This window comes from Neomonachus schauinslandi, chromosome 3, assembly GCF_002201575.2.
Source record: "Neomonachus schauinslandi chromosome 3, ASM220157v2, whole genome shotgun sequence".
In the NCBI taxonomy this organism is placed as follows: Eukaryota; Metazoa; Chordata; class Mammalia; order Carnivora; family Phocidae; genus Neomonachus; species Neomonachus schauinslandi.
Genome location: NC_058405.1, coordinates 162342343 through 162362177, shown reverse-complemented (window position 1 = coordinate 162362177; position 19835 = coordinate 162342343). Strand labels below are relative to the sequence as shown.

At 36.7% G+C, this 19835-nt stretch overlaps 2 protein-coding genes across 5 annotated transcripts in view; one reads left to right on the top strand and one right to left on the bottom strand.

Moving 5' to 3' along the window:
* Nucleotides 1-19835, bottom strand: part of PARD3B (par-3 family cell polarity regulator beta) — a 996466-nt gene that overhangs the window by 853719 nt on the left and 122912 nt on the right. The window lies entirely within an intron of this gene.
* On the top strand, nt 6929-13431 carry LOC110592033 (probable ATP-dependent RNA helicase DDX43). Its single transcript, XM_044913308.1, is given in 5 exon segments — nt 6929-7066; nt 11418-11811; nt 11814-12712; nt 12714-12782; nt 12784-13431. Coding segments are annotated over 5 exon segments (2148 nt in total).

The window sequence follows — 19835 nt, the reverse complement described above, 5'->3', positions numbered from 1 at the left end:
TGTTTCTAAAGAACTCAGGAGAACTAGAATGGCACCAGGGGTTTTTAAATGCTGGATTGAAAGTAATATGCAGCAAATTCAACAACAGAATTATAAGCCTCAATTTATGGAAAAAAAAGAAGGTGAATCTGTCCATCTGTAAATTTACTCCCAGCGTTAAAAAAAATCTATGATCCTACCGAAAGAAACTTGATATAGCCATACCAACATCAGATGAAGGAGACTTTAAGAAACATTACTAAAGGTAAAGGGCAACATTTCACCATGATAAAAGGGTCAATCCAATGTTAAGAAAACAATCCTAAATCTATGTACCCGATAACATAACTTCAACACATATTGCCAAAATGGACAGATATTTTTTTTAAAAAAGTAAACCAATTCACTTAACTATAGAGAAATGAGAGTTACTGGACGGAAGATGTGGGGGTAGGTTAAACGGGTGATGGGTCTGATCATCACTTGTTGTGACGAGCACTGGGTGTTGTATGTAAGTGATGAATCACTAAATTCTACACCTGAAACTAATATTACACTGCAAGTTAACTAACTGAAATTTAAATAAAAACTTGAAAAGGAAAACAAAATAATTTAAAAAATATATCCAAAAATCAGTGAGACTTTTGATAGGAAACAAAGATATAAACCACCTGACAAACACAATTAACTGACCTAATTCATATTCCATACATAAAAGACACTGTACCCCCAAAATATTAGAAAATACATTCTGTACAAGTGCACATGGAATTTATAACCAACTTTAAAAGTCTGGAATCACTCAGAATATATTCTCTGACCAAAGCTGAATTCCAGAAAGATATCTAGAAAATGTCTGGCTATTTGGAAATTAGGAAATACAGTTCTGAATAATCCATATATTAAAAATAAAGGAAATTAGAAAATAGTTTTTAACCTAAAATAATTAAAACAACAAAAAAATTGTGGGATACAGCTAAAGCAGTGCTTAATGGCAAACTTATGGTCTTTAGTGCAAATATTAGCAAAAAAGAAAAGCTAAATTCAAGAAGCTAGAAAAAGAATAGCTAGTCAAACCCAAACACTAGAGGAAAGAAATAAAGAGGAAAAAACAGAATAATGTTCTAGTCTATGAAAGGCTTGATAAAATTGACAAATATCTAGGAAAACTGATCAAAAAAAAATTTCCAATGTCAAGGAAAAAGGCAAGCAATACCATCATAGATCTTACAGATATTAAAAAGATTTGGGAAAAATTTAGACCTATAAAATTGACAATAAAATGAACAAATTCTTTGAAAAATATAACTTACCAAAACTGAGAAAAGATAGAAAACAGAAACACAAAGATAACAATTAAATTTTAAAACTTTCCCATAAAGAACCAGACTCAGATCACTTCACAGATAATATCTTCCTAATGTTTTAAGGAAGAGTGTCAATCTCATACAAATACTTCCAGAAACTAGAAGAGAAAAATTTTCCCATCCCCCTTTTTATGAGGACAGCATAACATTGATACCAACAACTTACAAGGATATTACAAGAAAGTTATAAAATTTATAAAAATTTGCATATGGATACAGATGCAAAAATTTTAAATAAAACATGTTTAAACCAAAATTCAGTGATATATTGTAAAGGATGACACACCATGACCCTGTGAGATTTATTCTCTTAATGCAAGAGTGGTTTAAAATTAAAAATCAACTGAGGTTATTCACCAAATGAATCAAGGAAAAAAAGGAGAAAAATTAGATGATGATCACAATGGATGCACTTGAGAATATTCACCACCAATTTACAATAGAAAATATCTCAGCAATCTCACAACATAACACTGAATCTCACAGCATAACAATGATCAAAAAAGAGCCAAGTACAAAAAAGTACATACTCTGATTCCATGAATAAGCTCAAAAACAGGCAGAATTAATTCACAATGTTAGAAGTCAGGAGACCATTTAGAGCCATGAGTGTAAAGGGGCACAAAGTGGCCTCTGGGGTAATGTTCTATTTCTTGAGGTGTGTCCTGGCTGCACTTACTTGTGCACTTTCCCGTAGGTGTGTTATACTTTAAAAATGTTTACACAAAGGGGTGCCTGTGTGGCTCAGTCGGTTAAGCATCCGATTCTTGATTTCAGCTCAGGACGTGATCACAGGGTCTTAAGATCAAGCCCTACACCTGGCTCTGTACTGGACATGAAAACTACTTAAGATTCTCTCTCTCCCCCGCTCTTCCGCATGCTCTTGTGCATGCTCTCTCTCTTAAAAAAAAAAAAAAAAATGTTTAGGGGCACCTGGTGGCTTAGTCAGTTAAGCATCTGCCTTCTGCTCAGGCCATGATCTTGGGGTCCTGGGATTGAGCCCCACGTGGGGCTCCCTGCTCCGTGGGGAGCTTGCTTCTCCCTCTGCCACTCCCCTGGCTTGTGCTCTCTCACTCTCTCTCAATCTTCCAAATAAATATAATCTTTAAAAAAATGTTTACATAAAGGAACTGTCTGCTTCAAAAAAATGTGATTTCTTCTTTCAAACTGAAATACCTAGTTTCCCTTTACACATGATCATCTCTACAGTTAAATAAAGACCACTAAAAAACTGTTTAGAACAAGTTTCCTTAGAAGTATAAGAACATATATTTAGGCAAAGGAAAGAAAGGAATGTAGAAGTGCCAAAAGACAGGGAGGCCTGGTTAACCCACCAACAGAAAATGTAGCTCACTGACCATCAATTATGCAAAACTTGCAAGAAAGACCCAGAGAAGAGGCTTCATGAACCACAGGCTTAATGAGTCAACAGTGTGACAAATATGTTAAAAATGTTACCACGATCTTGGGCTATTATCATAGTACATATTACATAATTACATATTATCATAGTACTGTGTCCAGAACAGAGCAAGTAATAATCTCATTCTATACTAAGTGGTTACCCACATTTAAAGCATTTTTTTTCCCCAAAATTTAAGAGATGATTGTCAACAAACTGTAGAACACCAATATGGGGGATGGAAATAGGGCCAGCTCACTCATGGTAAGACATGATTTACTTTTGTTTAAACTGGAGAAAACAAAGGGAAACATTTTTACCATTTCAAACATAGGAGAACCACAGTTTACTGGGCATTGGGCTTTTCAAGTTATCAAAGATAGAAATCTCTTATTGTTAAAATCATCACTAGTCATGTCTCAGGGAGACACCATATTGGAGACGAACATCTCTCTTAAGTCCAACACTACTTGTTTCTGAACCAGGACTGGCAAATTATTATATTTTCAGTTAAGCATCTTAAAGTATGTGGGTTATGTTGGAGACAACAGTCTGTAAAAAATGCTTATCTTAAACACTTAAAATCATATTCAGGCCAGAGACAGACTCACATTACCATTAACATATGGAAATTGAGACAAGAGAGGAGTAACAGAGCCATTTTGTGCTTCCTCTCGAATACATGCTCATTGCTCATATAAGTCAAATTAGCTACACTACTCACATTCTTATCCCCCTGTTTTTCTTTGGTTGAGCTTTTATAGGTGAATTTGTAAAAGTTACATGACCATATCAGTCAGAGTCCCACCAAATTAAAAGGCTGCCATACACAAGAAAGATTTGGCATGTTCTGTACCGCTCCAGAAGAGTTACATAAACAATAGGGAGGCATACTGAATTGCAGCATGAGAAAGATCTTTCAAAAGGAGCTATGCAAAAATGGAGTGGGTTGTATGATGAGATAGTGAGTTCTTCATTCCCGTAAGGAGTCAAGCAAAGGCTACACTGCCATCTCTCAAGGAAGCTATAGGATAAGAAGAACTGTGTGATCCTGAAGAGCCCTTCCAACTCTGAAACCTACAACATCTAGAACCTCAAAGCTCCTTTGGTCTTTGAACCTAAAGTTAGAGAAACTTCTTGCAAGAAGAAATCTCTGCTGTATCATAAAAATAATGTTTTCCACATAGGGAATATAGTCAATGGTGTTATAATGGCACAGTATGGTGACAGATGGGAGCTACACTTGTGAGCATAATGTATCAAGTTGTTGAATCACTATGCTGTACACCTGAAACTAACATAACATTGTGTGTCAACTGTACTTCAAGAAGAAAAAATGTTTTCAGAGGTTCAGCATGATTCCACAATTATTGTGCAACTCTGTGCAGAAATTCTGAGCAAAACACCAAATTTTACCTTTCTCAATCTATCAGTTAATTCTTGTGTCTTGCTCTACAACCTGAAAATTCACTAATTTATAAACATCTTTAAGGAAAAGGGTCTTCTATATCCAAAGTAACAGAATTACTCTAATAAAGAAACAAAATAAAAATGTGAGAATTTTATATTACTTACATTTATAAATAGGCTAATTTCTCATTCTAAAACAGGTCTTCCCCACCCCTACCCCCAAATGTGGGGTTTTCAATCCTTGACTAGTAAATTCATAAATTCAAAAACTCAAAGGAATCCACTGGCTCACAGACCATCTAGAGTCCTCCCATCTTATGATGGGGGGTTGGTGGAGAGACACCACAATACCAAAGATTAAATCACAAAGAAGACTGTGGTTGGCTTGGCTTGTGATATATTGTCTTAAACAAAAGTAGTCTCAGTATAAAAACACCAATTCCAGGATAAATTTTCAATTTTATCTCACAATCCAAGTTCTGACAATACTACTTATTCTCCTCTTCAAGAAGGAAGAAAAATATTTAAGTATATACTTCACTTTCTAATTCATATTATCAACAAAATATTTTAAAAGAATCTTAATCACCCCATGTCATTTTTCATTTGGCTTTATGAGGTAGCCATAATCTCAGCAGTTTTCTTTGTATAAAGGACTTTAAAGGTTCATTTTTCATCCTGGAATTAACCTAAACTTATTTGAGGGGGGAAAAAAAACAGTCCAGATACCTAAGTTCTTTTTTTTTTTAATAAAGGACAATTTTTAATTATTTTCAAATCTACTGCCTACATTATCACAGCACACTCTCTTTACAAGAATATGGACATTTCCTCTTTCTATGGATCTAAGTGTTAAATGCATAAAAGCACAAAAGCCTTATATAAGTCTTCAGGATTAAAAACATTATAATCTTAAAACCAAAGTTCTATCAGGAAAATCAAATGTTAAAGTCTGAAATTAGCAAAAATTGCACTTGTATTTCAATTGATACATCCATTTCAAAAGCTTTCCAGTATGAAAGACTTCCAAAACATTAAACCATTACTAATTTAGTAATGCTGAAAGTGTTTCAAAAACAATTTTAAAGAAAACAGCTGATTTTTTTTTTTAAATCATGCTTCCCATTAACTGTTTTCAGTGAAATTTTATAATCCAAAAACCTGGATGCAAAGGGTTTAGAAGCCTGTGTGGTCCAAAGGAATGCAAAGCCTACAGCCAAAGAAGGGAAGCAGCCATGTCCCCAAAGAGAAGGATAAGCTATAATTTAAAAAAAAAAAAAAATTATTACAAAACCTTAGAAAGCATTCTTCTACAAAATGAATTTTAATAGGAATTTGAGAATACAAACTCATACAACTCAAGGTTTACTCAATGCATTCTTGCCACTATGATGCTGGCATCCATGTAAGGTAATTCCAAAGAAGAGCTCTGACAGACACTGTCAGTTGTGTATCTTTATGTATATGAATTAATAAAGGTGGTTTAAAGCATTCCACAGGTAACCACCATGGCCTCTAGATCTCCACTCAAACACAAAAGTTTATGCTCCATCACTGAAGAAAATAAGACCTAGAAAAGAGAATTTTAATTTACATCAGAAGAGTACTGCTGGCAGTGTTATAAAAACATGTAACTCTCAGAGAAACATAAAGACTTCACCAACTTGATTCCTGCTCACTGTTTCTAAGACTACTTTTCAGTATGGCCATGATAGAAATGGTGAAGGATTAGCTGTCTCTGAAAGTACTGGGATACTATTACCGGTTACTATTAACTTTGCTTCTCCAACAACAACAGGGCCATTCGTCCCAAATGCTAGAGATGGATCACTGATGAAGCTAAAAAGAACACAGAAAGTACAGGTAAGGAAGCAGGAGAAGCTGAGCTCAAGCACCCCCTGTTCAGAGCGTTGGAACCACATTACCCCATCCAACCCCGGAAAGCTAGTAGCCAGGTTTACAAATCAGCCTTCCTCCCCAGCTACTCTGCGTAGGCAATTAGGAGAATGTGTGCCTCCAAAATGAGGGATGCAGGAAACAAGAGGACCCAACACATAAGACATGGGAAAGGAATTCCCCCCAAAAAACAGTGATAGCAATCAATCATATAGTCATGCAGGAATATAGAGAGCAACCTATCTTGACATGATCAGCACAATGAAGGGCTCCAGGAAACATACAATATTGTTAGATTTTAGGACAGTTTTAAATCTAAAGAAAATGCTACTACAGAGTCATCTTATACAACTATCAGGAGAGAAAAGAAAGCATGAGGCTCAAAGAAAGCTAAGCAAATAAAATAGATTAACTCCAGGAAAACAAAAATTTGCACAAGACCGGAAGTAATCATAGTTATTGGCTCAAGAGCAAACAGTATCTGCATGGTTACTCGAGTGAAAACACTGAATACAGAGTTAAGCAAAAATTCCAACAATTTTGTGCAATGGGAGAGAAAAAGTGAAGAAGTTATAAGAAAGTTATAATTTTCAAGTACCCTAATAGGACGTGAACAGATTGATGAATGAAGAGAGAGCAAGTGTTTATTTCCAAATAAAAGCACACTGCCGTCCCTTGACTCACAAATTGATTAGAGTTATGGATACCTAAAACAGACAGCTAAAGGATGAGAGTGGGTGCTTCTTAGAAGCACTGTTTTTAGTTACGGGCCTTTGAGCACTATTTGACTTTTCAAACTAGAAATGGGCAAACTGTGGCCCGCAAATCCTGCCCACCATCTATTTTTGTAAATTCAGTTTAGTGAAATGCAGCCATGCTCGCTCATGGAAGTATTGTGAATGGTCGCCTTCACAGGACAACGGCAGAGGTGAATAGCCGTGACCAAGATCATACGGCCTGCAAAGACGAAAATATTTACTATCTATTTGCTAACTCCTGCTTTAAACCATGCGTAAGAATTACTTTGATTGTAAAAATTAAATGGTACAGAAGGGTGGCCCATTGTATTCCCAGAAGCAACTCTTTAGGGTATCTTGTTTTAGTCTATTTGAATGTTAACTCCTCTCTAACTAAGCATTTCTCATGATCTTATTGACTTCAGAAATCATCTTTTGAACTTTGATATCATGATGGCAATTAAGTGTATTTAGGGTCCCCCAACTTTCCCATCCTTCTTTCTCCTAATATTTTTATTCAAATATATTTCCTTGAATGGCTTTTATCTTTAATTAATAACTTAAACTTCTGTTTTTAATTCTATCATCTAAAGACTGCATCTCTCCCCTCCTCAGAGTAAAAGAGGACATCACAGTTCTTTTCTATCCTTCTGCCCTTTTACTTTCCATATCTGTCATCTCTACCTTTACTTTTACATTATCAAAGTTGAAAACATTTACATTCCCTTCTGGAATGATAACCATACTTTGTCTATAATTTGATTCCACAGGTTGAAAGCCAATGGCCGGTACTGACATTTATGGCAGCCAAAGGAACAGTATTCCCTGACAAACCAAATAGGAAATGACTGTCTGTCATTCCTTACAGTGCTAATGTCATAACCCCTAAGCCATTCAAACAAGAATGTTCAAATATGTTCTCCTTTGATACAGTCTACCCTTTGCCAAAAATTATGTTAGGGGACTTTGATACATAAGCTATAAGGGTTGATCTCAATATCAAAAATGTACAGTAGATCATTCTAAAATATACTTTTATAATATTTGCTATATGTAGCATATATACGATTACATATGTATGTATGTGGCATTCAACAGTAAAACAAATTACCCCCAACTTTATATAGGCAAGAAATATCACTCTCTTTGAGAATGATCATGGTTGCCTTTGATAACAAAGTAGAAATAGGCTAATTTTTCTAGGAAAATTATAAATGCCTGGTATCTAGAATATGAGAAGTTCTTCCTATAGCCCAAGAGTAATAAAGGATACTAATCATTTCCTATTCTTCCTAGAACAAATGACCACTAACTTAGTGCCTTAAAACAAAGTTATTATCTTATAGTTCCATAGGTCTTAAGTCTGATGCAGGTCTCACTGAGTTAAAATCAAGTTGTCGGTGGAGCTGAATTCCCAGTCTGGGGGCTCTAGGGCAAAATCCTTTCCTTGGCTTTTCTAGCTTCTAGTGGCTTCCCACATTCTTTGACTCAAGGCCTTCCTCCCACCTTGAAAGCTAGGAATGGCCAGCCCAATCTGACCTCTTCTGCTTCCTTCTTCCACATAGAAGGACTCTTATAATTATGTTGGGCCCACCAGGATAATGCAGGACAATCTCCCTATCTCCAAGTTAAGTGACTAGCAACCCTAATTCCATATGCTAACTTAATTCTCATTTGCCTTGTAACATAACATATATATGGGTTCTGAGGACTAGGAAGTAGACAACTTTGGGGAGCCATTATTTTGCCTAGCAACAAGGTCAAATACAGATATTGTCTTTTTTGTTTTTAGGGTGTCTTAACAGCTCTATTACTCCAAATTAAATAGCAGTGAAAATCAGGGTTTTAGAAGACCCATCTCAGAGTTGTGTTTGGAATGAAAAGGGTTATAATTTAGGCTAATGAAGTACCTAGAAGACACATCTTCAGAAATTTTCAGTGTTAATTTAGACGCCTAGCCTTCATGAAATGTTGGATCATATTCAATTTTTGGTCTAACCTTCCAGGGAATGATACCCAACAGCAGCATTAGTTTTTAAACAGTCCAAGAGACAAGAAAGATACAAAATAGAGATAAAAAATCTAGGATGGAAAAAAATCTAAAATTGGGTCAGTGATAATTTCATCTGAAGCACAGAGGCACTAACCGATCAGACCAGAGGCCAGCTAAGGAAGGCCAATCTGATGTCACCAGCCAGCCATGTCAGCCCACCCATTTGACCCTTAGAGCCACACTTACCAGTGGAAAAGTATTTCCAGCCAAACGTTCTCTCCTCTGTTCTGCTTTCTCAGTCCTTTCAGATGGGAGAAAGGATTAGATTGCCTCCATAGTGAGTAATGTTTCATAAATTTGGAAGAAGGCTATTTATACCTCTTTCCGCAATGGACATGGAAGTTCATCATCAAATCATTACTTGCCTTCCTTTTTCTATACATGAATAACCAAAATTTTGACTTTCTTCATAACTACATCATTAAGTATACTTTTTCTTGTTCTTCTCCAAAATTTTTACAAGTCTTTCACCTGCTAAAAGGCAGAGTCCAAAACATAAAATGCACAGCCTAAGTCACAGTGGGAATACCAAGATTATACTACAAAAGCAATGCCTTTTCACTATTTGTGACTCCCCATGGAAGGCAGGGGCTGACAAAAACACCACCACCACCACCATAATCAGGTACTACTTGGAGTCAAGAAAATACAAGATACGTGAGTGAAGAATCAGAGGAAAAACTTACAGGATGCCTCAAAGGCAGTGCTTTGAGGAAATTTATAGAACTGAATACAAATATTAGAAAAGAAAAACAGACCTAAAGTCAATAATCTAAGTTTTCACTTTAGGAAACTAAAAAAAAAAAAAAAAGCAGCAAATACAAAATCAACAGAAAAATTACAGCACAAATCAATGAAATTGACAAAGAGTAATCAATAGAGAAAAATCAATAAATCCAAGTTGATTCTTTAAGAAGACCAATTAAATTCTTAAGCCTCTAACTATGCTAAGAAAAAAGAGAGGACTCAAATTACTAATATCAGGAATAAGAGAGAGGACAGCTCCTATGGACATTAAAATAATAATAACAGAATACTATAAACAACTCTATGTACATAAATTTGATAACCTTGATGAAATGGACTAATTCTTCATAAGACACAATGTGCTAAAACTCACACAAGAAGAAATACACAATGTGACTAGACCTGTATCTATTATGTTGAATTGATCATTGATAACCCTTCCAAAACAGAAAGCACCAGGCCAAGATGGGTTCACTGGTGAATTGTGCCAACCATTTAAGAAAGAAATTATACATGGGCGCCTGGGTGGCTCAGTTGGTTAAGCAACTGCCTTCGGCTCAGGTCATGATCCTGGAGTCCCGGGATCGAGTCCCGCATTGGGCTCCCTGCTCGGCAGGGAGTCTGCTTCTCCCTCTGACCCTCCTCCCTCTCATGCTCTCTGTCTCTCATTCTCTCTGTCTCAAATAAATAAATAAAATCTTTTAAAAAAAAAAAAAAGAAAGAAAGAAATTATACAAATTATCTTAAAAAGCTACAAAAATTCTCTAAAATCACTGTCAGAGGATAGAAGCTGAGGGAATATATCCTAACTTATTCTGTGAGGCCAGCATTACCCTAATATTAAAATGAGATAAAGACATCAAAGAAAACTAGACCAATCTCTCTCAAGTGAAATTGAATCCAAATATGAATGAAAACAACTGTACACCATAACAACCAACTAAGATTTATCCTAGGTATGCAAGGCTGGTTTACCTTTCAAAAATCAATTAATGTAAGGACACCTGGGTGGCTCAGTCGGTTAAGCGTCAGCCTTCAGCTCAGGTCAAGATCCCAGCGTTCTGGGATCAAGTCCTGCGTCGGGCTCCCTGCTCAGTGAGAAGCCTGCTTCTCCCTCTCCCTCTGCCTGCCGCTCCCCCTGCTCATTCTCTCTCTCTGGCAAATAAAGTAAAATTAAAAAAAAAAAATCAATTAATGTAATCCATCACATCAATATGCAAAAATCACATGATCATATCAATAAATGCAGAAAAAACATCTGATAAAATCCAACATCCATTCATGATAAAAACTCTCAGTAAATTAGGATTAGAGAGGAACTTCCTCAACTTCATAAATAATATCTACAAAAAAATCTACAGCTAACATCATACTTGGTGGTGAGAAAATGGAAGTTTCCCACTAAGATCAAATACAAGGCAAGGATGTTCCCTCTCACCACTCCTTTTCCACTTATGCTGGAAGTATTAGCTAATGCAATAAAACAAAAAGAAGAATTAAAAGGTATACAGATTAGGAAGTTCAAAATAAAACTGATTTTGTTCACAGAGGACATGATTGTCAATTCTTTCGAATCTTCTACATAGACAAAAAAAAAAAAAAAATCCTGAAACTAGTAATTACAGCAAGGTTGCATAATACAAGGTTAATATACAAAAGTCAAACACATTCCTATATACCAACAATGAGTAAGTGAAATTTGAAATTAACACTCTTCACACATTATCACTCCAAAAAATGAAACACTTAGGTATAACCTAACAAAGTATGTACAAGATCTACATGGGTAAAGTTACAAGTTTCTGATAAATTAAATAAAAAAATAGATATTCCAGAAGACTCTACGACGGCACCGTGGAGTGGCGCAGAGCCAGACGGGAGCGACGTCGGACGCGCCAGATCTTCCTCACGGAACCACGTCGAGGCAAGAAGGAGGCGCCAACGCCTCCTCATGGGTCGTTGCTTCCCGGCGAAACTCGGCGGTGTCCCGTGCTCCGGAAAGGAGGCCGACGGAGGACCCGAATCGAAGAGGTCAGGAGGCCGGTAGGGGCAGCAGAGGTGGCGGGTGGAGGAACCCCTCCGGCCTCCAGCAACCTGTGGGCGCTGGCCTCCGAGAACCGCCGCTTTGCTTTGGATTGAATAACGTGTGGGTCGGCGCTGTGATCGGTCGTGGAGGGTCAAAAATAAAAGACATCCAAATTACAACAAACACGAAAATACAGTAATAAAAGGTCACTCAGAAGAAGCGGAGGTCAGAATCTTTGGCAACAAGGTGATGCAGGCGAAGGCCAAAACAGTGATAGATAATCTTGTTAAAAAACAAGAAAATTACAATTCAAAACTCAGAACTGGTATTATTGCATTCCAACCTTGTGTTGGAAGAGATGTAAAGACAGACAGTAATGTTACAGAGAATCAGACATTGATTGATTGGGATCAAATTCGAGAAGATGCTTTGAAATGGGGGAAAAAAAAGTGGGAAGATTTACCACCAATTAAGAAAAACCTTTACGTGGAGTCAGAAGCAACAAGTTCAATGTCACAAGTGCAAGTAGACATTTGGAGGAAAGAAAATTATAATATAATGTGTGATGACCTGAAAGAAGGGGAGAAGCGTCGCATACCCAATCCTACTTGTAAATTTGAGGATGCTTTTCAGTGTTATCCTGAGGTTATGGAAAACATTAAAAAGGCAGGCTTTCAAAAGCCAACACCGATCCAGTCGCAGTCATGGCCGATAGTTTTACAAGGTGTAGATCTTATAGGAGTAGCCCAAACTGGAACCGGGAAAACACTGTCCTACTTAATGCCCGGATTTATACACTTGGATTCACAGCCTGTAATTAGAGGAAAATGGAGTGGACCCAGTATGTTAGTCCTCACACCTACATGCGAGTTAGCACTTCAAGTGGAAGCTGAATGTTCCAAGTATTCATATAAAGTCCTCAAAAGTGTGTGTATATATGGCGGTGGAGATAGATATGGACAAATACACGATCTGAAGAAAGGAGTAGATATTATTATTGCAACTCCTGGAAGACTGAATGATCTACAAATGAATAACTTTGTTAACCTCAGAAATGTAACCTACTTGGTTTTAGATGAAGCCGACAAGATGCTAGCTAGATATGGGATTTGAACCCCAGATAATGAAGATTTTATTAGATGTGCACCCAGACAGGCAGACTATTAATGACAAGTGCAACATGGCCATATGCTGTCCGTCGACTTGCACAGACTTACTTGAAAGAGCCAATGATTGTATATGTTGGTACTTTGGATCTAGTGGCAGTAAGTACCGTGAAACAAAACATAATTGTCACCACCGAAGAAGAGAAACGCTCTCATATCCAAACTTTTCTAGAAAGCATGTCTCCCAAAGACAAAGTCATAGTGTTTGTCAGCAGAAAAGCTGTTGCTGACCACCTATCAAGTGACCTGATTCTGCGACATGTATCAGTGGAATCCCTTCACGGTAATAGGGAGCAGAGTGACCGAGAGAGGGCATTAGAAAACTTTAAAACAGGTAAAGTAAGAATATTGATTGCCACCGACGTAGCATCTCGGGGTCTTGACGTCCTTGATATCACACACGTCTATAATTATGATTTCCCCCAGAACATCGAAGAATATGTGCACAGAGTAGGGCGCACTGAAAGAGCAGGGAGAACTGGGATATCTATTACTCTTCTCACTAGAAATGACTGGAGGGTTGCTGGAGAGTTAATTAATATTCTGGAAAGAGCGCGACAGAGTATCCCAGAGGATCTTGTGGCAATGGCCAAGAGATCTCAAGATATATGGAAGTATGGGAAACATGCTGGCACTATGAAGAAATAAGTGATTCTTAAAATAATAGTGTTTAAAAATGTAGAATTCAGTATTTTATACTTTAATAAAATCAAAAGTATTTAAACTTGAGTTAAATTTTTTTTCATGGATATTAAGGAATGTAGCATTTTTTCACTTTTTACTATCCTTATTTAAGAATGTAAATTTTATCTCCTGTAATGTTGTTATATTAGGGTCAGTCTTAAGAGTTGAAAGCCTGTTCAGATGTCATGGCAGTGAAAGATACCATTAACAAATAAATGTTTTTTTACGATAAAAAAAAAAATAGATATTCCTTGTTCATAGACAAGAGGACTCAATATTGTCAAGATATTAGTTCTTCCCAATTTGAACCACAGATTCAATGTAATCTCAACCCAAATCCCAGTTATTTTGTGGATATTGACAAACTAATTCTAAAGTTTATATGGAGAGGGCAAGGCCCAGAATAGCCAACATAACATTAAAGAGGACTGAAACTACCCAAGTTTCAGACTTACTATAAAGCTACACTAATCAAGACAGTGTGGTACAGGCAAAAGAGCACACAGATCAATGGGACAGGATAGAGAGCCCAGAACTAGATCACATAAATAGAGTCAACTGATCTTTGACAAAGGAGCAAAGATAATACAGTTGATCCTTGAACTATGCAGGGGTTAGGGACACCAAACTTCCATGCAGTTGAAAATCCACAGGTAACTTCTGACTCCCCCAAAACTTTACTAATAGCCTACTGCTACCGACTGTATACCTTACCAAGAACAATCAACACAAATTTTGTATATTATATACTATGTTGTTAAAGTGAGTCAAAGGAAAAAACAGTTAAGAAAACCATAAAAGAACACATTTACAAACCTGTACCATATTTGTTGAAAAAAATAAAGTATATAAAGTGGACCCATGCAGTTCAAACCCATGTTGGTCAAAGGTCAACTGTACAATGGAGCAAAAATAGTCTTTTCAACAAACAGTGATGGAACTAGACATCCATATGCAAAAAATTAATCTAGATACAGACTTTATACCCTTTGCAAACAGCAACTCAAAATAGATCATGAACCTAAATGTAAAATACAAACTATAAAACTTCTAGAAAATAATATAAAAGAAACTCTAAACGACCTTGGGTATGGCAATGACTTCAGGTACAACACACAGGGGATGATCCATAAAAGAAACAATTAAAATTAAAACTAGATCTCATTAAAATTAAAAACTTTTAATTCTCTTGACACTGTCTTTTGGAAAAAAGAGGACAAGTTGGGGTGCCTGGGTGGCTCAGTCGGTTGGGTATCTGACTCTTAATTTTGGCTCAGGTCATGATCTCAGAGTCATGGGATAGAGCCCCGCAGAGGGCTCCACACTCAGCAGGGAGTCTGCTTAGGATTCTCTCTCTTCCTCTCCTACCCCTTTCCCCTCTAAAAATAAATGAATAAATCTTAAAAAAAAAAAAAGATGATAAGTCACAGACTGGGAGAAGGTGTTTGCAAAAGACATGTCTGATAGAGAAACTATCCAAAATACACAAAGTACTCTTAAAACTCAACAATAAGGTAACAAAAACCTTCACAGTTACCTCACCACAAAAAATACAGATGACCTAAAAGCACATGAAAAATGATTCACATTGTATGTCAGGGAAATGCAAATTAAAACAATGAGATACTACTACATAACTATTAGAATGGCCAAAATACAGAACACTGACAATACCAAATGCTGACAAGGATATGGAACAACATGAAATCTCATTCACTAGTGGGAATGTAAACTGGTATAGCCACTTTGGAAGACAATTCGGTGGTTTTTTACAAAACTAAACATATTCTTACCATATGATTCAGTAGTCAAACTCCTTGGTATTTACCCAAAGGAGTTGAAAACTTAATGTCCACATGAAAACCTGCACATGTACTGTTCATAACTGCCAAAACCTGGAAGCCACCAAAGAGGACCTTCAGTAGGTAAATGGATAAATTATGGTACATTGAGACAATGGAGTATTATTCAGCACTAAAATAAGCTATCAAGCTATGAAAAGAAATGGAGGATCCTTAAATGCATGTTACTAGTGAAAGCCAATCTGAAAAGGCTACATACAATATAATTCCAATGTCATATACATTCTGGAAAAGGTAAAACTATGGAGACAGTAAAAAGATCAGTGGTTGCCAGGGGTTGGGTCAGAGGAGAGATGAACAGGCAGAGCACAGAATTTTTAGGGGAATGAAAATATTCTGTATGATACCATAATTATGGGTAGATGTACATTCTACATGTTTGGACAAAAGTATGACAACACTGAGAATGAACCGTAATGTGAACTATGGACTGTGGACGATTATGATGTGTCAATGTAGGTTCATCAATTATAACACATGTACTACTCTGATAAGTGATAAGTGTTGATAATGGGGGAGGCTATGCATGTGGGAGAGGGGGATAAAATTTTATGGGAAATCTCTGTAACTTTCCCTCAGTTTTGCTGTGAACCTTAAACTTCTATAAAAATATAAAGTCGTGATTTTTTTTAAATAGATGGCTCCCAACCACATCTTTACCATGACTTATTACTGAGATCCACTGCGACATCTCAACATAGATGCCTTAAACCTACATGCTCAAGACTGAGCACATGACCTTTCACATCCTAAATTTTCTTTTCTCAGTGAACGGCAGTACTTTTCCAGTTCTGTGAGCTGTGAGTCTAGGATTCATCTATACCCACCTCCTTTACCCCTCTATGAAATCCATCCACAAACTCTGTTAATTCTTTTTTCTAAGTCTACTTCAAATCTGTCCACTTTTCCCCACTTCCACAACTAGCTCCCTAGTAACTAACCACCATCTCTTGTCGACACTACAGTAATAGTCAACTAATGGTCTGGTCTACATCTACTCTCTTTTCTTCAAATACTTTTTGGCCTTCCTAGAATCATGTGCTTAGAGTCCTACTACTGTTTCAATCCAAGAAGCTCTTCTTCCTTGCCTGAAATGATCTTTCTTCTTTCTCTCCTTATTTCAATCTTACCTATTATTTCTGTAGGCCCAATTCAGATACCTCCTCATCTTATATGTAAATCCTTCCCCAATTCCCCAATCAGAATTAATTTCTTCTTCTACCACGCCCTTATGTTATTTTGTTCGCATTTTGCTCATATAGATTTCATTTTGCTTCTATGATCAGTTGTTCATATGTTCCATTCTCAAGAGTATGGACAAGGTCTTCACCATCTTAATATACCCTATCACTTCCCCACCCAAGAGCCCAAGCCAACATTATAAATCCAGCATGAGCTCAACAAGCAGCAAACCCAATTACTGGTGATGCCATATGCATAATATCTTATTTTGACATAAGATGAATGGTTAGGACCAGGGTAAGTTCAAGAAAGGAAAATTATACCAGTCAACAACAGGAAACAGTCAACTGTCATTTAGTAAATAATTACTGAACAACAGCTTTCAGCTCTGTGTAAGGACCAACTCACAGTCACAGAATTCTTTAAGAGTCTGCAACCTCTCACATATTGCCCAAGATGTTCCTATAGTGTCCCTGGCATCCTCTAAAACTTGGTAAGAAATATGCTAATTAACATCAATACTAAACCTTATTTATCCCGGTAATTTCTACTTCCTTGCAACACAGCTTTATTATGAGTATACGAACATTACCAGTTAGAGGTCGCAAACTGTTTCATCAGAAAAGAACTTTAACCAAATTACTTCATGTTGCAGATGAGGAAACTGAAGCCCAGAGTCATTGAACATATTCCCTGAAGTCACAAAATGGGCCAGTAGCAGAGCCAAGACTATAGCACAATTTTCATGAGTCTGGGTTTAATGAGTTGGCACTTGATGATCTGCATAAAATAGAAGGGGTCATAGGCATGGTTAATTGGAATGGTTGGAATTTTTCATCCACCAGTTAAAGAATGTGGCTCACTGCTTCCAAAATAAGAAAATCTGCCATTGGGTGTGGGGCCACAGCTCTGAACCAGATGGCATAAAAGACCCATGCCAGGAAGAATATCCTTGTTCTGCTGGCAGAGCCCTCATAAGCCCTTTTAAGAGGAGCCAAACAGCTGTAGGGTGGGGCATTCCTGGACAGGACTCCACCTTCCATATGGTCAATAACCACAGCCTATACTTCAAGGCTATCCCAACACCTTTCACAACTTTTATCCTTTTTAATCATTTTTTAAAACCGTAAAGTTGGGACATTTTGTACTTTTTAAAGAATTTTAAAAGCCTGGCTTAAAGAACAAAGTCAAAAAATATCAAGAAAGTCACAGCCATAAACATGATTAACACACTGCAGGGTACTGAAAAGCCACTCCCCCAAATTCTTAACATTTCTAAATCAGTACAAACATTCTCTCCAGTCTTCTTCATAAAGGCAATGAAGCAAATGAAAATTGAACCCAGCAAATACTTACATCAAATATTTACATATGTCAAAGTTCCTATTAAACACAAGGCTATTAAACTAATGCCCAATAAACAAGAAGAATAAGGTAAAAGGAAGGGAGAGAGCTAAAATATACTGATTAGTCCTTGGACTGTCTCATTCTACCTCATCCGGTACGTACTCACTAATGAGCACAGGAGACAAATTCTTACTATGCCTCGTCTCTGACATTCACATACGTAAAAAAACTATTATCAGGAAATACAGCCAAAGGACTAAGCCCTGCTAATGAGTCCAAATTCTCTGAAGCTATTTGCCTTAAGTTCTTCAGAAAGGATTTCGCCAGAGCCAATGTATGCTTATAAGGAAAGTTCCTTAAAAACCAGAATCAATTTTTAAATGTAGAAATAAAAAGATCCTTTTACTGTAAGTGCTTTTATACAGTGCATTACCATTCACTATCATGTCAAACAGGAAAATCAGCATTCTTCACTACATTAGATCAATGATCGTTAAGTTTGCCTTTAATAACTAACTTACATGGAGAGTGGTAAGCATTTAGTTATGCCCCAGCTGCCAAGACTTTTATTTGCTTTATGTATTTGCAGACCACAACTACAGCTCATTTGGCATACACAAACACAATAGATATTCCTAGATGAAATATAGGTATTCCTCCATTTCTTGAAAAAGTCTAGCAGCTGAGCACAAGCAACTGATGTTTTATTCCATATTCAATTTTTATCACCCCAGACATTTTCTGCCTTGTCATCTACCTTTGAGATTTGAATAAAAAATTGAGATTCAGGGATGTAATGCACAGCATGAATACTATAGGTAAAAATACTCTATTGTGTATTTAGAAGTCAGTAAAGACTAGATCTTAAAAGTTCTCAGCACAAAAATAATTTGTAACTATGGTGATAGAACTAGACTTACTGTGATTATTTCACAACACATACAAATATTATGTTGTACACCTGAAACTAATGTATCAATTATATCTCAATTTAAAAATAGAGATTCTCAGAATAAAACCTCTCCATTGATATAACTAACCAATGAGCAAGTTATTAGACAGTAATGAGGTTAGAATGTCAAAGCAATAATTTTAGCCTCAGATTATGATTCAAATAAAAATCCCATCAAATTAGGGACCCTATTTGTTTGAACAAGATGAGTTTATCATGTTTGAATATTGAAAAAAAGATTTTTCACTGTTTCATATGCACTGTCCATTACTTGTACACTTAAAATTTTTTTTTCCAACTTCAGCTAATGCACACATGTCAAAAAAAAACTTTCCTGAGGGTACCATTTCAGTCCAGAATAGTGACACTGTATATGACCACTAAAACTAGAACTGGTTAAAGCTTAAGTTCCAAAGTAATAAATTATTTTACTTGAGATTTATTTAATTGAGAGAGAGAGAAAGAGAGAGAGAGAGAGAGAACCCTTGGCAGGGGGAAGGCAGAGGGAGAGGGAGACAAGCAGACTCCCTGCTGACTGGGGAGCTCTTCGTGGGGCTGATCCCAGGACCCCAAGATCATGACCTGAGCCAAAATCAAGAGCCAGATGTTCAACTGACTCAGCCATCCAGACATCCTTATAAATTATTTTAAGAGTTGCTATGTGACACCTTCTGGTAGCTACATTGTATATAGTGAGATGAGTCTTCACTATAACATTTACAGGTAAACATTACTAACACTTGTACACAGATGAGGAAAAGGAGGCTCAAAAAGGTAGCATACCTCAGAGAAGGTCCAAGAGCTGGTAAGCAGAAGAAACACACCTGAAATTTACAAGCCTAGGTCCAATCCCGCTTTTCAAGTATTTCAGCCCTTACCCATCTGCTTTTAATCTCACACTTATATTTTAAAATAAGAACAAACTAGTTAAGGAAATGGTTTCCTTTATTTGGTAAAAATCAGTAGACCTAATAGGGTTTAGTTTCCAGAAGTGTTTAACCTTAACCCTTATGTCTCACAGCATA